Genomic DNA, 26823 nt, shown 5'->3' on the forward strand with positions numbered 1-26823 from the left:
TAAAAGCTTGGAAACCATGAGACCACAAAGCTCCAGCAGTTATTTAGGAAAATATAAACAACATGCTAAATAAGCCAGTCCTGTGATTTGAAGATCTGAACAATGAAACCTAGCAAGAATGTCCCAGTAATGCAGGAAGAAACACAGGACACTATTCCCTTTAGTAAGTAGCAGGTAATGCATGTTTAAAGGCTTACATCACAGGCTCAGGACGTTCCAAACAAACACTTGAACAAGAGATCTCCTACTTACTTTGTTAAAAGAAGCCCTCACATTTTTCTACTCAGAAGCTCTGCAACTCCACCACCACAGCTCAGCCAGCAGCTGTAACTTCCCCATTATTGGTCCAAGAGAGAGAAGTTACTAATGCCACTTTGAACTAAACACATTAGGCAGACTGCTTGCGAAGGGCACACGTGTTATGACTTCAAGTAAATATTTCCCTTATATTTGTATAGGACCAGGACCTCGTCTCCCCACACAAAACATAACTATCAAAATATTGCACATGACCATCAGAAAATACAGCTGGATCCCACAAATACAGTAGCATCTGTGGAATCAAATGCTTGTTACCCTGGACAAGTACAGTTTTAAAAACTTGCAGCAAAGCATACAGAACATACACTGCAGCAAACAGCTCGGTTGTTTGGGGGCACTGTGCTGCAGAACCTTACTTTGTAAAATGACACGTAAAAAAAATATATTGGTGGGGAATCCTCTTTTAGCATACTTAAGACAAACCCAAGCAGTAAGTCATGTGAAATGTAAAACTGTAGGAATATGAAGTAAAATTGAAATGATGCGTCATTTGTTGAAGTGCCTTGTTACAAGCAGAGTAAAGGCTTAACCACACATTACAGGCTTTTGGTAGATCTATCATTGCTGGAAAGTGAACTAAACAGTAATAGAAGGAGGTTTTCTGTGGTCAGTGGAAAAACTCCACACCCACAGTAGCTGATCTATCGTTTGCCAGTTAAGAATCACAGAATCAGAATCACAGAATGGTTGAGGTTGGGAGAGGCCTCTGAACCGGATAAAAATTACAATGGATTCGTGCTTAGTGATTCTCACTTCCCACTACATGTAGAGACTGGGAACACAAGGCAAAAGCCAGAAGCAAACACCAAAACTTTCATTTACCTGATTGAAATGTGTGCTAAAGTGAACAATTTTCTGCTGCATCATCAAATTTCCTACCACAACCCAAACAGGGTGTGGAAAGCTAATTTCACATACTCCATAACATTATCTCAATCAAGGTACAAGTCTACTTCCTCTTCCTCCTCCTTTTCAAATAACCACTTCACCCACCTGTGCTTCTGCTAATCAAAACACTTAACTGAGGAAAAAAAAAAATCTGTTTGTGTTGACAAACACCTGACTCATCCTTACAACACATGATGCAATTAAGATATTTAATGGACTTATCTTCGAAAATGCAGAAAAGGATCAAATATTAAAGAATATGGAATTTTGCTGTTTGCCACCATCACAAGTGGGAGGATGAATTAATTCCTCTCCGAACTCCGCAGAGTCAGGACACACGGAGGGGAAGGGAGACAAGCTTAGATAAAGCATGTTCCAGATGAGCTATGATGGAACTGGCCACATCACAACTAGCATCCAACAAATAACAGCAAAATAATTATTTAGTTGCATAGATATGCAAAACAAAAAGGAAAAAAATTGTTGTTTTTCAAGAGTCTCTACCCACCTACACACAAAGGTAGTATTTCCTTTTATTTGCTAAAGCAGACCCACCTACAGTGCAATTTACGGCAATAAGATACAATCTCTCATAAAGTATTGAGTATAATTAAAGTGTGTCTGTTATAAAGGTAAACAGAGTGTACTAGGCTAAGCTGTTCCAGATGTCTTTAGTGCAAGATCTGGGACAAGATCAAACCTGCAGCTGCACATTTTCTCAGGGGTTATTTTGAAGCTTTAAAAAAAAAAAAAAAAAAAAATCACCTTTTGGTCTTGGACTTGTGCAAAACTGTTGCAAGTAGAATAAATGCCATCTGCATTTAATCATTTAATGCTGACAGATTTTAAGGCATAGAAAATTTACACATTTCTATTTTCAAAAATACTCCAGAGTGAAGTGTTAACCATTCAGTATCAAAGAGGGTTAGGACCTGGTCTGCCAAGTTAACTGTGTCACCAGGAGTTACAGCAACATGAACCTGTTCTACTGCCTAAGCAAGTTTCTTGCTGAAACACACCTACGAATGATTCAGACAAGGTGTGGAAAGCCAGTTTTATATGTTACACAAAAATGCACTATTGTATTTTTCCATTCAAGCACATTTCATATATAGAAAAGACAGTGAAAGCAAGCAAACTTTCAGGAACTGGATATGTCTATACTAGTTGTGTTAAATCTTTTTTGCTAACTTAGGGCCTCTTGAACCACATAGACCACATAAATTGTCAGATTTACTGTCTTAATGCGATATTAAATGAGCCAAAGAGCAAAATACAGAAATTGTAAAAAACCCAAACAAAACACTTTATAATCCACTGAAGTAATTAAGCTCATCTGGAAAAGTGTGATACACAACATGCACAGCTGATGTTTCATGAAAGTATAGTTTTGAAGATTTCAACTAAATTTAAGAAAAACAAATTAGAAAAGGTCAAGTTTTTAAATATACATTACAGCAGTGAATCTGTAGATTAAAACATACCACCTAAATTTTGAAAGTCTGATAAGCACTGATAAATTAAGTAGTGCTCGTATCAGCCTACTCTTTTAAGGCTTAAGTAAGAGAAATTTGGAATAAAAGTAGACCCATCCAAATAATCAGAAGCCAGATCTTCCAAGGACTAGAGCATCAGCTTAAGTACTCTGGTATTGTATTCAACCATTTCAGAATTATGGGGTTCTCATTTCAAATGGTTCAGGGTATTTTGGGGTTAGCTTTAAAAAATAAGTACAAAAGCTTGCTAGTGATTTCGAAGTGAAAGGCAAAATTAAAGTCTATTTCTTTTATCAGATCAGTTGAATCTTGTCCCCAGGCTTCACTCTGATTAGCCCCTGCTGCCAAGAGCAGCACCTCACCTGCTGAAGAACCTGGTCCAGTGGCTCTGCTTTGCCCAGTCCCTCTGCTGTTAAGCCAGTCACTTCACGACACTGGTCACTTAAGTCCAAATTGTCTGCTTTCACCAGGGATTTGTGTAGTGCCCCTACCTAAAAACATTAAAGAAATTATGGGCAAAAGTTAGGAACAATCGAATTAGCTCTTTTGAACAAAGCGGTCAGACTGCAGTAAAATCAGAAAGATGCAGTATCGCGTTCCCAATAACAATCGCAATGAGAAAAAGCATTTGTGGATTTCACAAATCGAAACCTTTTGCCTCGGTTTCTTTCCCTCCCACCCAGGAGAGCCACGCTCTCTGCTTCAGTAAATCAGAGTCAGTTTTCATGGGACACCTTTTGCAGCTAGCACTGATTTTTGTGAGACTTGTTAACTGCAAAGGGAAGATCACACAATATTAAGGCAGTTTCCTGAATCGATTCATAAAATTGATAGTCATGTTTATTTTATCAAAGCACTTCATCTCTAGAGGGACTCTTGTTTATGACAGGGCTTTTTTGGGGGAAAAAATAGAGCATATTTTCAGATCAGCCTAAAATTTAAAGGAATTCGGTATTCTCTTAAAGTTTACCCAACATTGGTTAAAAAAAAAAAATAAATAAAAGTGCCTCCGGCAGCAGGCCACAGAGGGTCCAACGGTTACCCTGAGACAGCTCCCACGAAAGCATGCACGTTTGGAGCCTACCGAGGGCAGCTTTTTGTTTTAAACCTTCAAAAGCCCGTAGTCGTCTCCGAATTTGAAGCTACAGACTTTTTAAGGGAGACGGGGCAGGGGGGTGGAAGCGGCCGAACTTTCTTTAAAAGTTACTTCTTCCCTTAAAACGGAACAAAAAGGACCCTTCGGAGTGACTAACCCGATGAGTGAATGACCCCCCGGGCACGGGGGCCCCGCTCCCTCCCCTCGGTGCGTTTGTGGAGCGCACAGACGGGCCCGGGGAGGCAGCGAGCGGCCGGGCAGGGCTGCTCGCCCTGCGCCCGGGGAACGCGCCCTCGGCCCGGGTCCCGAAGCCATACCTTCTTGCTGGGTAGATCCACAACTTGCCACACCAAGAGAATTAGTTCCCTCTCATCCGAACCCAGTTTAGCCCCATATGCACCAGCTGTTGCCCCAAACAACACCACCAAAGAGTCACTGTGCGAAGCCGTCATGACCACAGGGGGAAACAACTACAATCAAAAGCAGAGGTCAAAAAAAGAGAGAAAAAAAAAAAAAAAAAGACACACACAAAAAATCCCACAAAGGCTCACCCCCTACCTCCAAGTGATCAAAGGGGAAAGGAGCGAACGAGGAGTCACAATATCAAGAGTAGAGAAAGAGCTATTTAGGAGATAAGGGTGTTTGAGACAAAAAAAAATGGAGAAAGCTTGCATCTCTACCTGTTCCCGGTGATCTCCTTCTCCCGGGGCTGATTAGGAGGTGATACTAGCAAGCTGTGGGTTCCTTTCCCTCTGACATCATGGCAGAAGCCCAGCCTGGGCTTGGGCTTTTTTTTTTTTTTTTTTTTCCTCCTCTCCTTCCCCCTTCCCAAGTTACCTGCCCTTGGTGCGGCTCATGTGACTCTAGTCAATCTCCCAGAGGGAAAAGGCCATTGGGCCTTCGGAAAAGGTGTAGGAGGGACGGAGGGAGAATCAACGCCTGGCTGATCTGGCCTGATTGGTTTTTGAGGGAGATCAGAGGAAAACTCCCTTTCTCTCTAATTCTGCCTGCAGGAAGTGCCTCTACCTGCTTTCAGTTCTGCGGGCTCCCGGCCGGCGCTGGGCAAGGCGGGCAATGTGCGCTCCGGCTGCGCGCCCGCGGCCAGACGCGCCCGCCCGCGGCCCCTCGCCAGGCGGCCGGGGGGGACTTGGAGGACAGTGCAGTCGTACCGAGTCCCCTTTTATTTTGGAAATCCGAAGAATACACACCTACGGTTACTGAAACACAATCTGTGACTTAGCTCTGAAACGCACGAAAGTCGTCACCTGCTCCCAGTGAATTGCCTTTTGTGCACGTTGCTGTCTATGTACTGAGCTACCAACGTTAACGTATAATGAAAGTGTAGTATTATACAGGAATTTTTAAGGGATATTACAAACAGAAAGCAATTTGCATTTTGGGCCCCATTTGGCATATGGTTTGCAAACGTGGGTCCTATTAAAATATTTTTTTTTTTGTGAGAAGGTGCGCATCTATGACGTTTTACAAACTAGAAATATAAACCCTGTATTTTCCATCCTGTAGCTGCTCAATAAAGAACTATCTCCTGGGCATTAACTGCAGTCAAAGACTGGCGGTTTTTCTCTACACGTCTTTTCTGTTTCACAGGTGAGACTCTACAACAGGAAAACACTGCCTAGCTTAGCTACTACAAAAATACTCCTCTAAGCATTTCTGCTCAATGGGACCAGTAGTAATATTTGTAACATCGGGGATTTGGACAATTTTTGCAGACATTGTGAAACTCGAATATATTTTAAAGCAAAAATGAAAATCAAAAAGCCTCTAAACTGTTTTGACCATGTTATTTTTCCTATTGCCATCACTGATGAGTTACTAATGGTTTTTAAAGGCCAAATGCTGCAAGATAGACTAGTCACAATTTTTCTTCTGCTCAATTAAATCCTCAGTTTGTACTTCAACATTAGTTTTGCATTGAAATACAGTTTTCACTGACTGAAAAACAGTGCTGCTATTTAGCTACTGATGGGAAAATACAGAGCTGGACATTTAACTGTGATTATCTGATGGGTTTAAATAGTAACATCACATTTTCTTTTTCTTTTAACATGCTAATTTAATAATTGGTTAATTATAGCAGTTATTATGGACCTCCTTCAGCAAATCCCGATTCCCATGCTAACACCATCAGCAAGACTATTTTCATGTATTTCAATTAAAGCAAACTACAGTTCAAGGATGCTGTCTCATGTGAATTATCTTAGAATTCCTGTATTGCAAGTATTTACCTGGCAGAGGCCAGGCAGAGAAGTGCATCTCACTGGACAGGTGCATCTCACTGGACATTACAAGGTAGTTGTTCAATGCATCTCAGCTGTTGTCTCTGCAGTTCACATGTGCAGCTGCCTGAAGAGCAATCCTGAAGATAGATTGGTGTTACAGAAAGGACAAATTCTCAAACACTCTGAGATGAAAACTTTAATCTGTAACATATATGTATTTACATATTCTAACTGTTTTCAGCAGTATATTTTTTGCCATTGCAGAATTTATGCAACATCTGTCATGTCCTCTGTCAATATATGTCTAGAACTCCTTGGCAGAAAAAAACCCCCAAACATTCCTATTCCTTTTGGTTAGTTATATCCTTTAGATATAGCGGTAATGAAGTAGCATAACATCCTGCTCATAAGTATATGGAATGATTCTTATCCCTTAAGTCTGTAATAAGAATGAGAAATACACACTGACTTCAAGTGTGAGAACTGTTCCTCTCATCTCAACCTATTCCTCCCTCCCAAACACATATATATCATGGGGGTGTTGGGGAGGGTGGTAGTGTCTGTACACATAAGTGTAAGCACAGATTTTACCTGAAGCTATGTTCACGGAATAAAAGTACCGGTCTGATGTAATTTACCTGCCTTCATGAGGGTGTCATTCCATAGCCCTAATATGTAACTACTTCATACAAAATGGGATTATAATTAGCAGATTTCTATAGATCATACACATGATATATTCTTGGCCAGCTTGATATATATGCTCACAGGCTTCACTGAATTGGAACACAGAATGCCAATACCTACATAATTGTCTTTTAGGGTCTAATGTGAAAGAAAAAAGTATTGCAATTTACTTATAGCAACAAGTCAAACTAAAGAAGTCCTACTCATATCAATGCCAAAGGCCCTTGAAAACTTATTTGAAATCTATGCATGGTATCAAAGGCCACTATGCCCAAAAGCTTGTATGCTTTTGACAGTTTTATTAGCTCATCTAATCAAATGTAGTATCTCTTCCTAGAAAACCCATCTGGTTTCTACTGTTAAACTATCTTGACTCATATATTTCTACTGTTACTAGCTTAGCTAAACTATTCTAGCTAAATTGACTTCAAACATATTCTAACATGTTTAAAATAAAAAATTAAATAAACACTGGCCTTCCTTGGATTTCAGACATTTTCAAGTATCAGATTATGCAATTGCTTTCCCATTCACCTTCTATCCACAAGCTTTAATCTCTCTGCATGCAACTCTTAATTATACCAGTCTCTGAATTTATTGATCTAAAAAATTTGAAGAAACGACATCACCTGTCTCCATAGACCAGAAACAGGATCCACTTCCTGAAACATGTGGGACAAGCCCTTGTACATTGAGCGTTAGCAAAGTTAATTTGTAACCAAGATCTTGCTGAAATCAAGAGTTATTGCTCACCTTTAGATTTAATCCTGGCAGGCGTATTTATAGAGGTTCTTGTTTTTAGGCTCCATGGAAGGATAATGTCTCATAAACGTAACTAGGTGGAGCATAAAGGTTCTAAAGATGGACATTCATTGTTACGCAAGTTCAGTATTGTGATTTTTTTTTAATCAAACAAGCTGGAAAATAGAATGCTTTTACAGTTAGATCACATGAGAATACTGAAGAAGCTCATTAAATGCATTGTGCTTGTAATGGACAAACCTGCAGCGACAATTTCATTCTCACTATACACACTATCCAGTTTCACGAATCAAGACAAAGACAAGAACTATAGAAAAGGAAACATCATCTCCCCGTTTTACCTTTACCACATTATTATTAAAACCCCCTGTGGACTGAACGTCCTAATCACTGAAGTTCTCTTATAGCCTTTTTAATAAAAAAGGAGTATGAAACTTGGAGGCATGAGATCTGGAGTAATAATATCTTGGCCACATTCAGATCTAAAGCAACACTTCAACTACCTTTCAGGGAAGCTAAAAATCAGTCTTCTGTTCCAAACCTGTATGATATTGAAAAGTTATTTGTCTTCCTCATGAATACTTTACTCATCAGTTAAAAGGAAGAAAATGATGATGATGATTAACCTTGTAAAACTGTTTGAAATGCCCTGAGAAAAGTTAACTAACTTTTAAGTTGGGTCTAACTTCAAAATTGGGCATGGTGGTAGGGCAGGGATGTTGGACCAAATGACCTCCAGACGTCTCTTTTAGACAAAATTATTTTGTGGTTCTGAGAAGCAGAGACACTAAATTAAATAAGTATGGAGCCTTGGTGTTTATCTGGACAACATGGATAGTGGTAAATTCTCTGTGTGCCTCAGCATCTCCAAACTGAATGGGCACAGGAAGTAAAAGATCTGTGAGTGATGTATAAGTATCTGGGAAAAGACATTCGGATTTCAGCCCCATTCAGTGCTTGGCTCCTGGGTGGGATTATAAGCAACTGCAGTAATATTTTCTGGAGGAGGAGCTTACTGTAGCTCCTGAAACATAAACCAATATGTAAAGAATTGTCTGGCATCCTTTCTTTAAGAGCAAATGAGTGGGAAAGGGCATGGGAACAACTGCTTAACAGTGTTCTTTGATTGCTGTCCAGATGTTTGGAGAGATCTGATTTTTTGTCTGCCAGGTAGGTCTGTCATAATTACAATGCAGTGTAGAAGCCTTGAAATAATTTCCATCGGGATATTCACAAAAGCTCGGCAATATGCAAAAATGTTTCAGAAAGGTGGATTCCAATGGCTTGTTACCCTGCAGATACTAGCCCCACCAAGCCACACTGAAAGCATTCATTTAGAATCCTGTATTGGTTGGAATTTAATCTCCATTGACTCAAAGGTAAATTAAAACATAAAACTGGTGACTAAGCTAGATAAATAAAAACGAAAATACTTCCCCTACTATTTTACATAGCTTCTCTCCTTTATGGGCTGACTATCAATCCAGTGTCTCAATTCTACAAAGGTTTTATACAGGCTCAGCTCCCACTGCAGGACAGGTACATGCTGTTTAGCCACATTTCTCTAGATTACAAGTATCAGGCTTTTGAAGACCTAAGCATTTACTTTTCAGTCAAATTGGTGGACAGGTCAAACATGCATGCATAGTAGTGTCTTTCATTAATATTATAGACTTACATTTAAGTGAAGAGTTTACAACAAATACACAGTGAATTTAGATTTTTCTCTCACTGGAAATAATGCTTTCCTTCAAATAATTCACCAGAGCTTTCTGGAATCAGAATCATTGAAATGTGAGCTGGTGGGGACTTCTGGAAGTCCTCCTGTCCAACACAGTGCCCACAGCTGGGACTGCTGCCAACACCAGACTGAACCAGCCAACGCTTTGTCTCGCTGTGTCTTGAAAACCTCCCAGGGCAGAGATTCCAAACCTGTGGGGGTGACCTGTTCCAAAGCTGCACTACGTTGCTGATGAGAAATTTTTTCCTAGTGGCCAATCTGATCTCACTGCTAAATTTTTAAATAATTCACTGCAACTAGTTGAGGCAGGATCTTTAAGCTGCAGTAAGTCAGACATGCCATGTGATATGATTTCTGTTACCTAATGAGATGAATATGCAAGTACTTCCTGAACCTTTCAATCTACCCTACCTGGGACTGAAAATTCAGTTTGTGTGAAACTACATAGCCCCTAGAATCTGCCTAAATATATTTTCATTGCAATTGATCACTTTTTTACTAGTCTCAGGTATAATATAAAAATGGAAATTCAATGGAAAATATTATTTCTGTGGCAAGTTATTAAGCAAATTGATGTTCAGCCTTAGATTATTTCTATTACTAACCCACCCTCTCTTTGTCCATTAAAAGGATACAACAGTTTATAAGTTTGTCAGTGTAACTGCATGTCCAACAGTAAAAATTTGTTCTTTAATGATGAGGTTTAGTATAATGAGTTGTTTGTTATACCAGCTATAAAGGAAAAGAGACCCCTACCACCACCCTTACTACTACACTTCAGCGAAGAGTAAATACATAAATTGATAACAAAATTAACCGCAATACCTAAAAGACAAAATGCTGGCTTTCATTCACTACTATTTAAATGCAATTAAATAGAATAATCTTATTAATTTACAAACAATAAAATTTAAAATTACTTCGCATGTTTAAAGTTCAACAGGATGAACTTTATATCCTCTTGTGAAACGAACAAGTGGTTAACTCCTCATAGCAAAAAATGAGAATGACCTGATGTCTACATGAAGCATTTAGTTTGGGCCATTTTATACTTTATATTTAACAGATCAACTCAGAGACTTCCAATCATAGGAATAGCAAGACAGGAAATCCAGTAATCCTTTAACTTCTTACAGAAGAATTTTTGTATTCACTCCTTTAATGAATTAATGATATTCAGCCCACCATATTCCCACACATTAATGCATTCATAGAATGTTCTCAGAAGTTCATTGAAATACAAAATCACTGATGTTTCAAAATGAGACAGCCAAAGCCATCTGGAACTTAGGATATCCAACTCCAGTCACCTTGCATGCAAACATAAAAAACAATTAGACAATATAAGTCATGTAAATGTCACTATCTACATCAAAAGACTCTCATGTTATACACTGCTCTCAATTACTGAGAGTTGATAATCGATTCTGCAATATAGCAGTGAAAGAAAGAACTGATCATCAAGTGAATGCAAAAGATTGTACACTGGAAGTCCAAATTGCTCAAAGAAAAACAACTGCACAAATTACAAAGTTAACGATGAATTTATGCGAGCTACATTTTCTCAAGCTTTACTGGCAACTGGCTGATACTGGCCTCATGAGAGTATCTCGGCAGAAATTACTAAGCTCTGTCTTTTTATTCAGATTGTATCACAAGTTCTCAGCTGACTTGAAAACCCTGATAAAAAAGAGGGTGTGTTCCTGTAATATTTCATTCCCATTTGATTTAGCTGCTCTGATATTTAACCTGTTTCTTCATTATAATTTAATTAAACTTATTCCACATACAGACATGCTAATACACATCTTTTTCTCACCACAGTATAAACAGAAGTAAAATATAAATGCAAAACTCAAGCAAAACTTAATCACCTGTTGAAGTACTTAGGCTTTTAAAAACATTTCATCAAAGTATTTTGTACAAGAAACTGATGAATGCAATTCTGTGCATCCAAAATAGACATGATAGGAGACCTATCATTCAATGGTTTCTTGTTCTTTCACCTTGATGGTGTTTATTTTGCTCCACTTCACTTCTACCACCAACTATTAGGATCTGTCAGGGGTACTTCAAATGTGCTCTATTTCCTATTCTATCCAATTACAAGGATGGAACAACTTCCCCAAAGAATCAGGCCTCTGATACAACTTTTATTATCTTTTTCTTGGAAGTACATGGTCTTGTCTGACTCCTTAGTACCAGAGTCTAGAAGAACTAATTCACCAATTTCTAGGAAGATTACATGAGTTTATTTTCTACTCTACCACTTGTAACTTGACAAGACAACTACAGTTTTTGCAAAGATATCTCATTTTTTCTACAGCATCTCTAGATGCAATTGCTTGCATGGAAGACTCTAGTTTACACTGAACTGTATTATATAGTTAGTTCTGTCAGTAATTAGACTCTCATTCAAATAAATTTCCGTGTTTCTATTCAACAAATCCTCTCTTCACTTTAACCTCTGAGCATAATTGAACAAATACACTTCTTCTTTTGGCCTGATGATGGATTTTATATGCTGTGGAATATACAGTGGAAGTAAGATAGAAGTAGTGTCCTTACTGATGCATCTGGCAGATACTAGAGAGTGATATGAATTCCTGAAAATAAGCATTCTTTAAGAAACATATTGCACAGAGGTGAAATGTATTCAAGTAACAAAAAAAATAGAGGGAAGAGAAGACAGCTCTGCTTAGATTCTTCCATTTGGCATACTGCATAAATTTTGAATTTAATACGCCATATGATGCAATTCAGTGCATTTTATCACTTAATAGCTACAGAATTGCTTTATAAACACAGATAATAACTAAGCACATGGCGAGCAGGTGCAATGAGTTCTGCCCTTTTGCTTCCCAATAAGCTGGAGTTGTGATAATGTACCATGACAGAGTTGTTTTGTAAGTGCCAGTACTACCACACCTGCTTTCCACAACCCTCTGCTAATGTGGCACACCCTTGTTTGACAGGAAATGTCACCTCATCATTCCTTGGTTTTCTCAAGTAATTATTTCAATCATACAGTTAACATACATGAAGACTTTGCCCTTTCTACACCGAAATATACGGCGATGAGGAAAAGAGCCCTGGGGCACGCACATGCAAAAGTTACCTGGCACATTCTGAGAGTGGCTACACAGTGACTAGAGCTAATGTACTGATAATGCTCTGGGTGGCTTAGATGTCTAGGGCATAACTTTAACTTTCAACCATTCCCTTACATTCTCTGGTGCTTTGCTTTGTGTGAGCAGGGAGGCAGAGGTGTCCAATCTACTCCATTATTTTTCAGATAGATTAAATCCTAGTATGCGCTATAAGCAAACATACTCCCACTGATGAAATGAGAGTCGTTAGGAGTTGTTTGGCCTGCCACATATGACAAACTGTGCACTTAAACTGTAGTTTTCCTAATAAAATATGTTTGACATCAATATAAATTTCAGGAATACCTCGTTCATCCAGCCTCAGCCACTCATCCTTATACCACCCTCGGCTCACTGTCCCCTCTGATTCTTCAGCAGTACTATTTGTGGGGCTACGCTGTGAATCAGCTTTGAAATATTGATCCAGTTTCGGAAAGCTGGATCTGACTCAGTTAAAAGCAAATAGAACACCACACCACCTCATTTTGGTAGAGTGTTCCTGAAGATCCAGCCATTCCCTCATTTGGTTCACGGGCTGGTCCCACAAACAGCTATCCTGGCAAAAACAAGACAGTGACTCATGGGAAGGGGAAGAGGGGTGCTGCTACCTTACAGCATCACAAAGCCATGGCCTCAGGGCACAGCAAGCTTTTCTGTGGCCGGTCACTACTGAACACTCAGCTGTCACTAGAGGCAGCCAGGCTGGCTATCACTGTCATAGATGAGTCATGTTGGGTAGCATTTTACACCTACTTTGTATAGGTGGAAGTTGTAAGACTGCAGAACAGGTCTTGTCTCTTCAGATCTCTGAATTACTTTCTAGCTACGCAGGAGTCCCTGTCTGAGGGTGTAACTACAGTAGGAAAAAAGGCGTGCTTTCGCTGTGTAGATCCCTGGAGAAGGGAACGCTGTCTATAAATTTAATTCTGCCTAGCCAGATGAAAGTATCAGCAATCTCCTTTGCCTTGTGTAAGAGCTGAACTTGTGCTGGTGAAGAACTGTTAGGAACACATAATTTCCCTTGAGGAAGACAAAGCAAAAGGACTCAATAACAAAGGGTGGAGATTTTTTTCAGTACTATGAGTTCTGCTCTGTACCTCTCAGTGTAAGATAAGCCATTCTGTACAGGGTAATGAGATTTTTAATAAACGATACCGAGCTCTTCCTTTTACTTAATGTTATGTTTGTGATAAAATAACATGTAAATTTAATATCTTTTTCTCACAACACATCTTACAAAAATGACTAAAAACATTCCTCTGCATTGGTATTGAAAGCACAAGACTTAATCTACCCAACCCGTGTGAACCTGTTGGGTGTAGGGGAACAAGGTGGAGCCCACCACCTTCAATCAAAGATTAGCTGCTTTAATCAAAGAGATGTGAACAGCTTGCATTCTCAGCTTTTGATTTCCACAAAGCCTGTTTGTTTTACTTAAGGCTAGTTTACTACGCCCCTGTTACCATGGAATTGCTAGGGAGCTAAGCCACACCTTTATGAACATACTTAGCGCTTCTTGCACAGCAGAGCTATAAGAGCAGCTTCCTGTACTCCAGAGAGGTAACTGGAGGTAAAGAGGCATAAACAGCCAGATCAGAAGATCTTGGCTGGCTGGCTGGCAAAGCCAGTGCACAGCACCTGTCTTTGTGCTTTAGTTAAATAGTTCACACAAGGTTTTGGGGAAGTGTTTATCATGAGATGTATTTTTCAAAAGTATTTGATGCTTAGGATACTGATAATATGTTTCCCACCCTTTCATCAGTTTGAATCCAGCTCTTGCATTGGTGGCTGCTTTGTGACCAGGAGAAAATGAATTGGTAGGTTCCTCTCAAATCCCTCTGGGCTGATAGAAACACTGTATTAGAGCAATGACAGGCTGACTGGTGATTCCAGCAGACAGGATAAGGGTTCATTATATGGAAACAAATCAGTGCTCTGAGGCAGCATCATGGTATAATTGCTAGATCACTTGCGTCCTCCTTTTTCTGGTTTACCTGTAACTGAAATAATTATATAAAAATATTTGTCAGTCCTGTCAATGCTCAGTATTTATAAGAATGTGTGGGGTTTTTTTTAAACACTGTATATTTAAAGAAACAGTTTTTAAACATACATTCAGTACTATAAAACAAACAAAAACCAAAGCGCAGAACTCACTACTGAAACTTAAGCTGTCTGAAAACGCCTAAAGCATACCAAACAACAAACCTCCTTACTGATGAATCATTCCCATAATTTCACAGATTTCCCCCTTTACCCATTCCTCTGATCCAGGATATAAAACCATCTTTTGTTTTATCACCACTGCACACTGAAAATGGGACTTCATGTTACCATTAAGTATTTCTTACAGTTTTTGTGACATGTTACAAATTATAGCAGCTTCTAATGCTTGGGTGGATAGCAATGATGATTAATAAGATACAGTTACTAGCACAGCAGTAAGGTGGACTCACTGTAATTGTATTCTGTGGGAATTTAACTCAGAATCCTCCAGCTCATGAGCATGAAAGTATTTTGTAATCATAGCAATTAAAAGAAAGGACAGAAAAATCAACATCATTTTAATGCAAGTTTCCTTCAGGATTTCTTTAAAGAGAAAAATATTTACAGGCAGACAGCTATAGAAAATTAAATATTGGGAATCAGTTACTGTGTTGTTACTTTTACTTTTCTGAGGATGAAACCTGCAGCACACATTAAGATGATGTAGGCTCAAATGCAGTGGGGAAGGTTTTGTACTTTAAGAATTACAACTTGGTTGCACAGGCCTAAAAGCAGTAGAGAGACAGACACCACATTTGAGGGTGCATCTTCACTGCTCCAGAGGAACAACAGTCTCCATAATAGTCACAATACACTATTGTGGGGCGGGGGAGGAAGGAGGAGGTTGTGAGCTTATATGTGACAAAACAAAACTAGTAGGTGTAAAATAAAAGCCAGCTCCATTTATTTGCACAATTTATCTATAGTAGCGACCAAAGCCCCAGTATGCAAACAGCCTGGGCAACTAGGGTGGAGGAATGTATTCCACAGCTCTGCAAAGATTTCATGTGAAGCAATACCCTTTTACTGGGATTAATTGCCTTTCTCAAGGGTAGGCCAAAGGGATTTACAAAACCACTACATACACGCACTCAGAATCATACAGTAACTTCTTCATTGTTGTATGGAAAATATGCTGCATAAGACAGACTTTTTTTTTTCTTTCATGTAGAAGACAAAACATGCCTTTCTTAAAAGAGTCCTAAGGGACTGGTAATACACAGGTTAAACAGGCAGGATTATACAGTCTCAGCTGAAAAAAAAAAAATCATATGACCACCGACAAAAAAAGTCAAGTCTGTTTCAGGAAAGGGATAAATAAGCCAACAGTTCTGCAAGTCAGGCCAATAGTTCTGGTTCTTGGGCAACAAATATTCATTGTCAAGTGCTGCTGTTTAATACAAAATTTGCTCTTCAGTCTTCATTTGTCTTTCCACAATACAATCAAGGCTGGATGACAAGAAACATTTGTCACATTTCAACAGGGAACTTGACTTGGCATTGGGCATGATGGTTTGCACAATGGTTGCAAAGGATGTGTATTGGAAGCTCTCAAACTTATAAAGCCTCAGCTGCCACCTTCATTTTTAAACATGAAACAAAAACTTCAGCATGTGTCAAGAAAGATTAGTATGGGGGTGAAACAAAGAGTTCATTTGATCCACTGTCCTTGAGTGAGACAAAGACACAGTAATTCGAAGAGCATTGTTTATACACGAAGGAAAATTAGAGCTTGGGAATCTATTTGTTTCATTTATTCAGTCGTTTAGAGGATAAAGATGTATACACTAATTTACATACTGTTTGAACGACTTCAATGACTTCAACATCAGATTTCAAAGAATCAAAATATAATAGTTCAGTTTCCTAATCTATTTCCTAGATCAAAATACATCTTATTTCAACCAAGGTAATGTTAGTGTTTGGATAGCAAGCTCACCAAATACATGATCCCATATGTATGTATATCTACATGCACATATACAAAGATCCTCTGCTGTATATTCACCTTCATTCCTCACCTTTGTATTCTCTCAGTGTTTTCAAGTTTGGGCCAAATGCAGACTCTTGATCTCTTCCCTTTTAGCATTTCAAGCTTCCTACAATCTTCCTTTGGTTTATGTTTTTCTATACTTTCTCTCAAGTATCTGAAAATGTAAAATATTAGCTGAGTATATAGCAACACAGAATGATCAAACATCTGTAGAAATCACAAGTTTCCCACAACATTATCACAGGTATAAATTGAATACATATTATTTAACACATCATTCAGGACATACAGTCATTACTGTCTTCCTCTTCCCCCCAGTGAAAGGAAGTGACACTGCAAAGAAAAAATGCCTTAACACAGTGAAATTCACACCTGCTAGAATGCCATTATACACATAATATTTTTACATTTTATTTGAAAATTATTCTCTCACTTTTCTACCAGGATTACATAGGACCCTTTTTTACAATGACTGCCTAGGAGAGACATGTTCCTTCCACATAAATGCTTCCTTATGATACCTTTCCTCCATCCCTCCCAGCAATGTCTTCATGTTTAAGCAGCTTTGCTCTGAAGTTACTATACCTATGCAACAGTTGCTCCTTGTGTAAACTTCAATAATTGCTTTCTATCTGGATTATGCTGTTGTCATGTACTCTGCATAAGGATGCACCTTAAAAACCCAATACAATTAAGTTCATGCCAGTACAGCAAGGACTGCTTCTGAACTGCTTAACTCAAAGCAATTTTTCTTTCATATGTTGGATATGAACTACAAGTACTACACAAAATGGGTGCATAATCTCTTTTTCTCTCATCATTCCTCCTCTGTGTACACACATGCCAACAGAGGGCCACAGTTGCAGTTCATGCACCTCAACTTGATATCCTTGATACAACAAAAAGCACGACTGGCACAATTCTCTGTGAGGATTGAAAAGCTCAGGATATCTGCTCCTACTTGGAAACAGAGTGAAATTATATTTTAGCCACAATTCAAAAGACATCAGCTTGACAGGACCTTTGGAAGGGAATGAAGATATCATAGAATGGTTTGAGTTGGAAGGGACCTTAAAGATTATCTAGTCCCAACTCCCTGCCATGGCGGGGTGGAGAGCAGAGTAGAGGGGGAGAATCACCTCCCTTGACCTGCTGGTCTCACTTCTTTTGATGCGGCCCAGGATACAGTTGCCTTTCTGGGCTGCAAATATGCATTGCTGGGTCATGTTGAGCTTCTCATCAACCAACACTCCCAAGTCCTTCTCAGGGCTGCTCTCAATCCATTCTCTGCCCAGCCTGTACATGTGCTTGGCATTGTGCTGACCCATGTGCAGGACGTTGCACTTGGCCTTGTTGAACTTCATGAAGCTCGCATGGGCCCACCTCTCAGGCCTGTCAAGGTCCCTCTGGATGGCATCCCTTCCCTCAGGCATGTTGACCACACCACACAGCTCGGTGCTGGCAGCAAACTTGTTGAGGGTGCACTCAGTCCCACTGTCCACATTGCCAAAGATGTTAAACAGCACCAATCCCAATACCGACCCCTGAGAAACACCACTTGCCACTGGTCTCCACTTGGACATCAAGCCATTAACCACAACTCTTCAAGTGTGATAATCCAGCCAATTCTTTATCAACTGAGTGGTCCATCCGTCAAATCCATGTCTCTCCAATTTAGAGACGAGGACATCACGTAGGACAGTGACAATGCTTCTGTTGATTAAGAATGCAGAAAAGAACTTCATCTATTATCAAGCAACTCAAATGGCAGGCTTTAGTCCAAAGCCGGATCCTGACTGAGTTTTTCCTAGGCCATGCAAAGATCCCAAATGCAGTATAAACCACATTCCCGCAAAAGATCTAAGATTTCTTACTATTTGTGCAGTTTCTCAAGAAGTTTCTTTGTGAAATGACAGATGTCATATGTGAAGGCAGCGTTCAGCACAGAGCTAACTTGCTACATTCAAGTTCAACTGTTGCTTTCTGCTAAGCACACTCAACAGAAGTCAGATAAAAGACTCCAGTGGGCCTTATAAAAATTACTTTACTAGTCCTGAAGAGTACATGGGTGAATTCCTGTTGAAAGTTAAAGCAAGAAAGGAAAAGCTTTATTGCCATTATTTTTACAGAAATTAGTTATCCTATGCTTCCCGGACCCTGGATCCATTCTGAATAAAGAATGCATTGCTAATGTCATGCTTGATGTACCCTACTCCTTTGCACTACTTAGATGCATTTTATTTCACCATGGTAATACATTCAGTGAATGCAGGTTTTCAGGTTATTTGTAATGCTTGCCTTCATTTTCTATTTGAAAATTCCAAAATTGTGTCCTTTGCCCATGGCTAAAGGGTAGAATTATATTAATAGAATATAACTGTCATTTAATCTCTGCAAGACCACACACTGGCTTAGGCATGCAGTGAAGCATGCTCTAAAAAGCTGAAATTAGTGTGGGAGGCCTTTAAGTAGACATAATATCATGATGCATTTCTGTTTGGCCATGAAACTATGAACCTCTTGTAAGAAATGCTCTGGAAGATGGCAATGGCACAGTATCCCATACCACTGCTCTGCAGTTACTGTCCTACCTTCAAATCAAACAGAAAGTGCTATCAACTGAACTAACATCTCATTATGGATTTTCTCCTATAGACTCATTCAAGTAATGATCCATACTAATCTGTATATCGTTCAGGAAATAATAAAAAGACATAACATTAACCTGCACCTAGACTACTTCTATGGTTGGACCACTGTGCTGATAAAACACCATTCAGATTTGCAAAGTCAGTTTTGAATTACTAACTGCACATGAAGATATTCTTGGTTTTGTTTTACAAAAGCGTTACAGAAGAAACCTCTGCTCCACATTCGTACATCTTTAGCCTTCTTTCTCTTTGCTTCCTTCAACTTAATTCTAATAATTCTCCTTAATGTCTTGGGAAGATGACCATCAAATTCTACTCAGTGATTAGACTTTTCCCCCAGGTTTGTGTGTTCTCTGGACCAATTTGCATTTTTTACCCTGAAGAGTATCAAAACAAGTACATGTATCTAAAAAAATATAGGAGGCATGTTTAAACAGTAATAAGTCTGACACTTCATATGCACTACAAAGAAAACCACAGGATAATAGACACATCCAATTTTAAATATAAAATATGTATGTTTATACATATAATAATGACATGTGGGAATCGGATACAAGACTTTCATAATATAGAGGTGATAGACAGAAGTCTTGAAGAGTCCATGGATATTTTTTCCCTTTCCCTTTTTAAACAGGTATTTTTCTTCATAGGCCACCCAGAATTAGGTCACCTTTGAAAATATTCTGAGGCAGTGATTACACAGTACACCCAGGGCAAGAGCACAAACATACTGCTGTTGCAGTTGTACCGCTCTACAGTTTGTCTCAATGAGGCAGGACGAGAAAAGGAGTTTTTCAACCTAGAAGAAAATACTTTAAGTCTTTTGTCTTGAATTGTGGCTCTGAAAAAACGAGGAAAATTTACAGTCCACAGGAAGATTCAGCAGTGGCAGTGTTTGTTAACAGAAACACTACATCACATACGTTAAAAGGTAAACATGCATGTATTTGCTCAGTTTAGCTTTCATGATTACTACATTAACCTTTAGAGCTGAATACTATGGCATCCTCTGCTTGAACATTTTCTACCATGTAGATGAGGGTAGTCAAGCTATGATCCAGAAGGCAAACACAATTCACAACTTAATTCAGCATTAATGTAGCCTACAACCAATCATTTTTCATAATTTGTGTGAATTTAAACTAGTTAACACAGAAATATATACTAACAGTTGGCCTGCCAAAAGCATTTCAAAGATCTATTCAGCCTCGGAGTAAGGAAAACACTCCCACACCTGGTAGAGTTAAAGTTTGCTTTGTGAACTGTTTTGTCAGCTGAAAACAATAATACATCCCAGTTATCTGCCAGAGCTTCTACAGCAGAAAGTGCAGCCTTCTTGAGTCTACTGTCAGAAAAGGCAGGTACATGCTATCTAATTTCCTTCAAAGTCATCTGCTTCAGTTTAAATAGCCAACTAAGACATTTTATGACATTTGGGATGGTTTTACTTGCCGCTTAGAACTGCTCCAGATGACAAGAGCAAAAAACAAGGTTATGAATGATACCATAAAAAACAGTCTCAGCAGCACTCCTAAGAGAATGCTGGACTAGAGTTCAAGGAACTGCTAAAATGATAGTAAACTGATAGATTGCTCTGCCACCTTTCATCTTAGTGGTCATGGTAAGACTACCGCAAAATGGGCTGAGGGTATTCAAACCTCTGTATGTTTTGTTTCATTGCATGGTATTACCAAGGGAAATTAAAACAAACAAACATTGATATAGAGATAATACCTAAGTTTAAAACTTCAATAGTTTGGATAGTTATCAGACAACAGGCTCACGTGACCACCTGCAAATTTGAATTGAATTCCAAATTCACACTCTGTTCAGAAAAATCTGCAATTTGCCACTTGCCTTTACAAGCAAAACTTCTGAACACAACTTTTAAAGTTAAATACTACGACTAAGCTGGTTTGACAGCTTGCCACTGCCAGAAGTGAGATGGCCTTCTTGTTTCCCCACTCTTCTCTTTCCCAGCTTCATGTATCCCATCTCTTTGTACCTGCTGTGGTTTGGCCCAGCTGGAGTTTGACCACAGGCAACTTGTTAAATCATCAGTAAAGCACCTTTTAGTCACCAGGCTGACTTTGTTCTACACAGTCTGTTACTGCCAGAGCCTACACAGACAGAGGGACATCCAGTCAGGAGTGAGAGTAAAGAGTCTCCCCCTTTCAGCAAACTGTAAGACTGGCCCAAGCCATGATGCAACATCCCTTTCATTACACACTGCAAAAAGCTGATTTTGTGTTTGTAACCACGAGTTTAAAACTTGTTTTGGCAAGTAAATTTTCCAGGGAATTTTCAGAAGCCTTGATTACCTAACTAGCCTTTAGCTAAATTAAGTTGCAGTTTCACAACCTATTTCTTTTGGGGGTTGGTTGGGGCTAGAAATGCTGTTTTAACTACAAGCTACTTTAGTGAGTACTGCTTCCAAGAATGATCATGATATTATGCACTCATAGGGTCCTTCAAACAAATATAATGTTAGTATAAGAGGTGACATAAGAACAGACATCCTTAAGGTGTCATAACTAAAATGTTACGGCATGCATCCTAATACGTTTAGTACAGACCATATTGATCTAAAGACATAACAGTTATTTACTTCAGATCCATGTACAGAAGGAGACAAAACAACAAAGTGAGATTAAACAGTAGGCAGCCAAACTCTTCATTAGTTAATGGGTCATACACTCATGACCCAGTAGCTGCTTAGCAGTATTTTAAAATACCTACAGCAACTATTTCAGCCTCTGGGCCTTTCAAATGACTTTTGGAATGTTATAGTTTCAAATCTTTGAGTGATAGTTAGAGCACAGATGTAACAGCTGAAGAAAAAGAATAGTACAGCACTACCCTTAAATTTTTTATACCATTGATGTGAGAGACAGAAACTGATCTTGGACAAGAATGTCAGTGTTTATTTCCCAGAATCTCTCAAAAACCTGATGGTATGAAAGACAGATCTTTTCAACATATCAGATGCATGACTATGTGTGTTTTGAGTGATCCTTTTAGGTAGTTCTGAACCCACATCTATAGCAGTATGCACAGACATACCCTTTTGAACAGTTGCTTTTTTAAAGTATAACTTTAGTCTGTTATGAAGTGATTCGGGTTTTCAAGAAGGGTCTCCAATCTGATGGCTGAAATAGTAATTTAGAAACATCCTGCCCCTATTTGTTAGTCAGCTTTGCTCATGAATAAATACTATGCGGCCAGCTTTTTTCCTCCCCCTCCCACCTCTTAATAACAAAAGCAGCCTCAGGCCATCGAGCCTTCCCCATCACCCATTAATCTCCAGGAAGCAGCTTCTTTCTCAATGGTTGCTTAACAAATGCAACATTTAACACCCCAGATGAATCAGCACTGACCTATGATTAAGCTCCTGACAGTCCTCTCAGCTTCACAATACTAAACTTGCTGATGAAAGTGTCGGGACTCAGGTGACCTTCATTTTGGGAGGTCATTCTGGAGTCCATGTTTGGCTCTGATACTTTCTAACCTCTTCTTCCTGTGAATCTGTCTCTAGATTCTGGTAAATGCAATGAATTTCTATGATGTAGTTCATTCTGGTAATCAGAACTCAAGACATCTACATATAGTTTTGTTCATCCTTGCTTGAAAGGTCTTAAATAATGTTTTTGAAGTTTAGGGATTCAGGGTTCAGTACAGAACCTACAGTGATTCGCTGTATGACCTTATTAAACATCAAAATAAAGTATTTTGTTGGTAGAGCTACTGAAGAGACAGCAGGTCCAGTGAATAGAAAACAATTCCTCTTTCTCATCTGAGTTTAATAAGAAACTGCAGCAGATGATGGAAACAGAGGACAGAAGGATGAATGGATTTGTTAGGAACCCTTTCCTCAACAACATGCATATATAAATATATGTACAGATATATATTTAAAATATTTAAGTATATATACATATACCTTTTTCCTTAAGCAGTTATTCAGGATGCCCAAAGATGAAATCCCTTGATGTTTTTCATGAGTTCTAACTTGTTCTTTTGCATACATTTTTTTTGTTTTCACCTCAGTTTCATCGAGCAGAATGGCCTATCTGTAATAGAAATAGCATCGATCAGCGAGATATTGTTTTCAACTGTTTCTGCTTATAACCAGCAAATAAAATGATCTAGAAATCAGAAAAGCAAATCTCCTCTTTTTTTTTTTCTTTTACCTATATTTTTGTAACTCCTCACTATCCCAGCCAGGAAAAATGTGTTGCCTTTTAGGCAACTGCTCTAGTAATGTTTCTCTTCAGTCGGACACATGAACTCACCCTCCTCAAGGGGTGAGGCTGTGGGATGCGTTTATCGAGCAGCCTCTAGTGGTTCAGCATAGGAGCTACCCTGGGTTATCGCTTCACATTCTGCAGTTGCAGCTGGATCCTGCTGGACCTGCACAGTGCTGGCCAGGATGCTCCTGACCACATGCTGGCCTTTGAACAAGGATAAAGAAAAGATAGTAGAAAGATAATCAGCTACTAACACTGACCTCTGTGCCATAAAAGTTGATTTGATCTTGAAACATTTACATTCCGGCAATGGCTTACAGGAAACGCATAAAAAACAAATCAAAGAAGAAATAGCCACAGAGTGTTTGATTTGTCCCAAATACAGTGTGTGAAGAGAAGAAAAAAACAAAATTTTAAGTGATATTTTATCTTAGACCCTGTATCTTTGCTCTTCAAAGATGATACAAATTTCCCATACTAAACAGATGTAAGATTTCCAATGTATTTCATACCCTAATGTAAAGTTTTCTAGGAATTTCTATTCACAACATCAACAATCTACAATTTATGAACCTACAAAAACACTATCAAATATAGCAATTGCTCACAGGAAAAGTAGATCACTACGAAAGTCTTTTTAGCTGTTCTTTTACTTTAGTCAGAAGAGCGAAGTATTGGAGATGCATGAGTCACAAGACTAGCTAGACTACCTTTTGAAATCTCTGGGAGACAGTAAGTGAAAAGATGGAAGCTTAAGGTATGCCTTGAAGATCAAAATTGAGCTTGTTGCTAGGAGTTATAAACCCCAGCTGCCTACCTTCTAATTGCACACTATTAGGAGTTAATTTGTGATACTTTGTCAGAATTAGTGAAACAGTATCTGACCCACGTAAAGTGGGCAACAGTGTTGAAGAACATCTTCTAGAGAATTAAATTGCCAGGGCAGTAACTGGCATCTCAGCCATCCACATTGAGACTAGGTAGTAAAATTGGTCCTGCTGCTATGGTGTTGCATACCCATCTGTGCTACAGTAGCTGATGCTTCTCTGAAGGAAGAATATTGCATGCACGAACAGGATGAGGCAGCACACAAGAAAGCAGCCAGCAAAAGAAATCTTATTTCAGATCAGAACATTTATTACTGCTTCTTCATGCAAAAACTGCAGCACTCAGCTTTTCACACAGTAAACCTTCATTATTTAATAGATGGCCCATAGAGAACATTGTACCAGAAAAAAAAACCAAACCCAAGTACACAGATTTCACAGATAATCCCAGCCTGGTTCTTACCATGTAGACTCCACTTTTGTCAGAACAGTTTGATTTATTTATTTTACCCCTACAGAAGATTAGCTGTGGAAAGGCACTTCAGAAAGGCTTTTTTACTTTCTGCCTATACTACACTCACTGTCAGTACCTCAAGTACAGTAGTAGGCCTTGGGCAACCAGACTCACCTCGAGCTTCCATCCACACAACATGCCTACAGGCCCAAGGGCCCATTTCAGCTCAGCGCTGAGCCCTTTCCTTAGCCAAGCTGCACAGGTACCTGTGTCACAAGGAGCTTGTCTCTCTCCAGTGTGATCTCTGGCTTCATCTCCTCCTGTTGACTGGGACTCCCAGAACAGACCCTGGCTTGTTCACCTGCCTTATCTGGGCCTGCTGAAGGATCACAACCTCCGCACACCCCAGTCAGGTACTGCAGGACCAGACCTTGCCCAGCACAGGGGCAGCCTGTGTAACAGTCATTGACACCTCCAGGGCTGCTGCCTCCCAAATAACATGGAGCACCCCCACTCCTGCTACTTAGCAGGGAGCTCAGGCCAGAACAGCTTCCCAGGCCTGAGCTGAAATGGGGCTCCTGCACCAATGGGCAAGGGGTGTGGGTGGAGGTCCAAGGCGATGCTGGTCAGAGCAATCAAGGCCAATTAGTGCAGCTGGTACCCTGACACTCTGGAGACAGGCTCCATGTATAACTTATCTTCATTCTGCACAGCTGATATCTTTCCCAGTAACATTAAATACTGTATTTCAAAATAAAATTTAAAAATATTAACTGTTTGCAGTTAAAGCCTGGGGGCAATGCTCTCTTTAAAAATAAATATTATAATAACCAAGCTCTTCAGTTTTGGAAATCAAGAAATGATCATCTTATGTTCGACATTACCACTGACTTATTATTGTTGAAAACAGAAAATATTTACAATGTGCATTAATCTTAATGGTTACAGGTAGAATCAGATTATCAGAAATGTACACTCACCATTTGAATGAAACTTGTCTGAGATATTCCTTATCTCAAGCTCTGAGGATGTTGAATTTTTGTAAATAAATTAAACTGTAAAGGGTAAAAAGTATAGAGAAACAGAATCAGACCCTTCGTGGAGGATGAATAAAAGGACAGAGGCACAGTCTGCACAAAAGGACATTCTGATGATATGTTAGCAGATGTATTTTTCACTATGAGGTGGTCAAATGTCCAAACATGGGCCCAGAGAGGCTGTGAAATCTCTATGTTGGAGATAATAATTTCTTCACTGGACAAGTCCTGTGTAACTTGATTGTACCACAGGCCTCCAGTCGTCCCTCTCAACCTATACTATTCGATAATTTTTCTATTAGTAAAAACTGTAGGAATGATTATATGCAGTAACCTCTGAGGAGTGCCACTTAACTAACACTTAATTCAAAGAGAAATTAACATGCGTATCTATTTTCCTGAAATATTTTTTCTTCTAAAATATAACAGAACTGTAATTTATGAGTATAATATTCTGGATTAGGAATGAAACTGAACCTTGTACTTACAAGGTGTAGAAAACAAAAATCTTCAGATGTACAATTGGTGCTGCTCTTTTGTGAGGTAGAAGATTACCAGAATTCATCACCTGGCTCCAGTTGTACCAGTGTCACTGGTTTACTTGGTATTTGTTTCGGTTCGTATGTAGCACGGCTCAGGATCATTTTTAGGAGTTCGCAGAGGTCAAGAGTAACAATTAATCTCATGATTTCCAGCAGGCTCCAATAACTTGATCAAGTTGTCATATGAGAATAAAATTCGTCGAGGAAAGTTAAAGATGACTTCTGCATTTTGTGGTGAAGACATCAGATTACTTTTCCACCTTCTGTGAGGGAGCCAGGCAAATTTCATGACACAGCTTGGAGAACTTCTGTCACAGGCACTCAGATTCTGAAATAATAAGCCATAAAAAAAGTTAAAATGAACGCTTCATAGGGATGAGCTTTCAATGAGGGTAACACATCTTTTAGTTTACTAAAATTTAGGCTCCCTCTTCCAGAGGTGTCATTGAAGCATCAAGATCCAGGGAATCAAAAGCAGTCACTGACCCTGCCTGTAGTTGAGGCCAACGTTAGAAGCACAAAGTCAGTAACTTCTCTACTTTGGGGAACCTTTTCTAAATCTTGGCTTTTGTTTACATGTTTGGAATGTACAAACGAAAGAATAAAACCAGTTTTTTGGACTGGGAAGGTAAAGAGGGGG

The 26823-nt window shown here is 39.1% G+C and overlaps 1 protein-coding gene across 9 annotated transcripts in view; it reads right to left on the bottom strand.

Moving 5' to 3' along the window:
• Positions 1-26480, bottom strand: part of ESRP2 (epithelial splicing regulatory protein 2) — a 67435-nt gene extending 40955 nt beyond the window's left edge. For 4 of the 9 annotated variants that reach the window (XR_010606666.1, XM_065640749.1, XM_065640744.1 and 1 more), the window contains exons 1-7: positions 26130-26480; positions 25585-25659; positions 23017-23146; positions 16451-16576; positions 6051-6181; positions 4119-4271; positions 3068-3196 (exon numbers count right to left, since the gene is read on the bottom strand). Coding sequence is in view for 8 of the 9 variants with exons in the window: in XM_065640749.1 (XP_065496821.1) it covers positions 3068-3196; positions 4119-4253 (264 nt within the window). In the remaining variant the exon portion in view is untranslated. Of the gene's footprint in view, positions 1-3067; positions 3197-4118; positions 4272-4481; positions 4572-6050; positions 6182-7484; positions 7569-16450; positions 16577-23016; positions 23147-23368; positions 23413-25584; positions 25660-26129 lie in introns of those variants that run through there. The other 5 variants (XM_065640745.1, XM_065640746.1, XM_065640747.1 and 2 more) reach the window with 5 other exon arrangements.
• Between the last annotated feature and the right edge of the window lie 343 nt (positions 26481-26823).

This window comes from Caloenas nicobarica, chromosome 9 (assembly GCF_036013445.1).
Source record: "Caloenas nicobarica isolate bCalNic1 chromosome 9, bCalNic1.hap1, whole genome shotgun sequence".
In the NCBI taxonomy this organism is placed as follows: domain Eukaryota; kingdom Metazoa; phylum Chordata; class Aves; order Columbiformes; family Columbidae; genus Caloenas; species Caloenas nicobarica.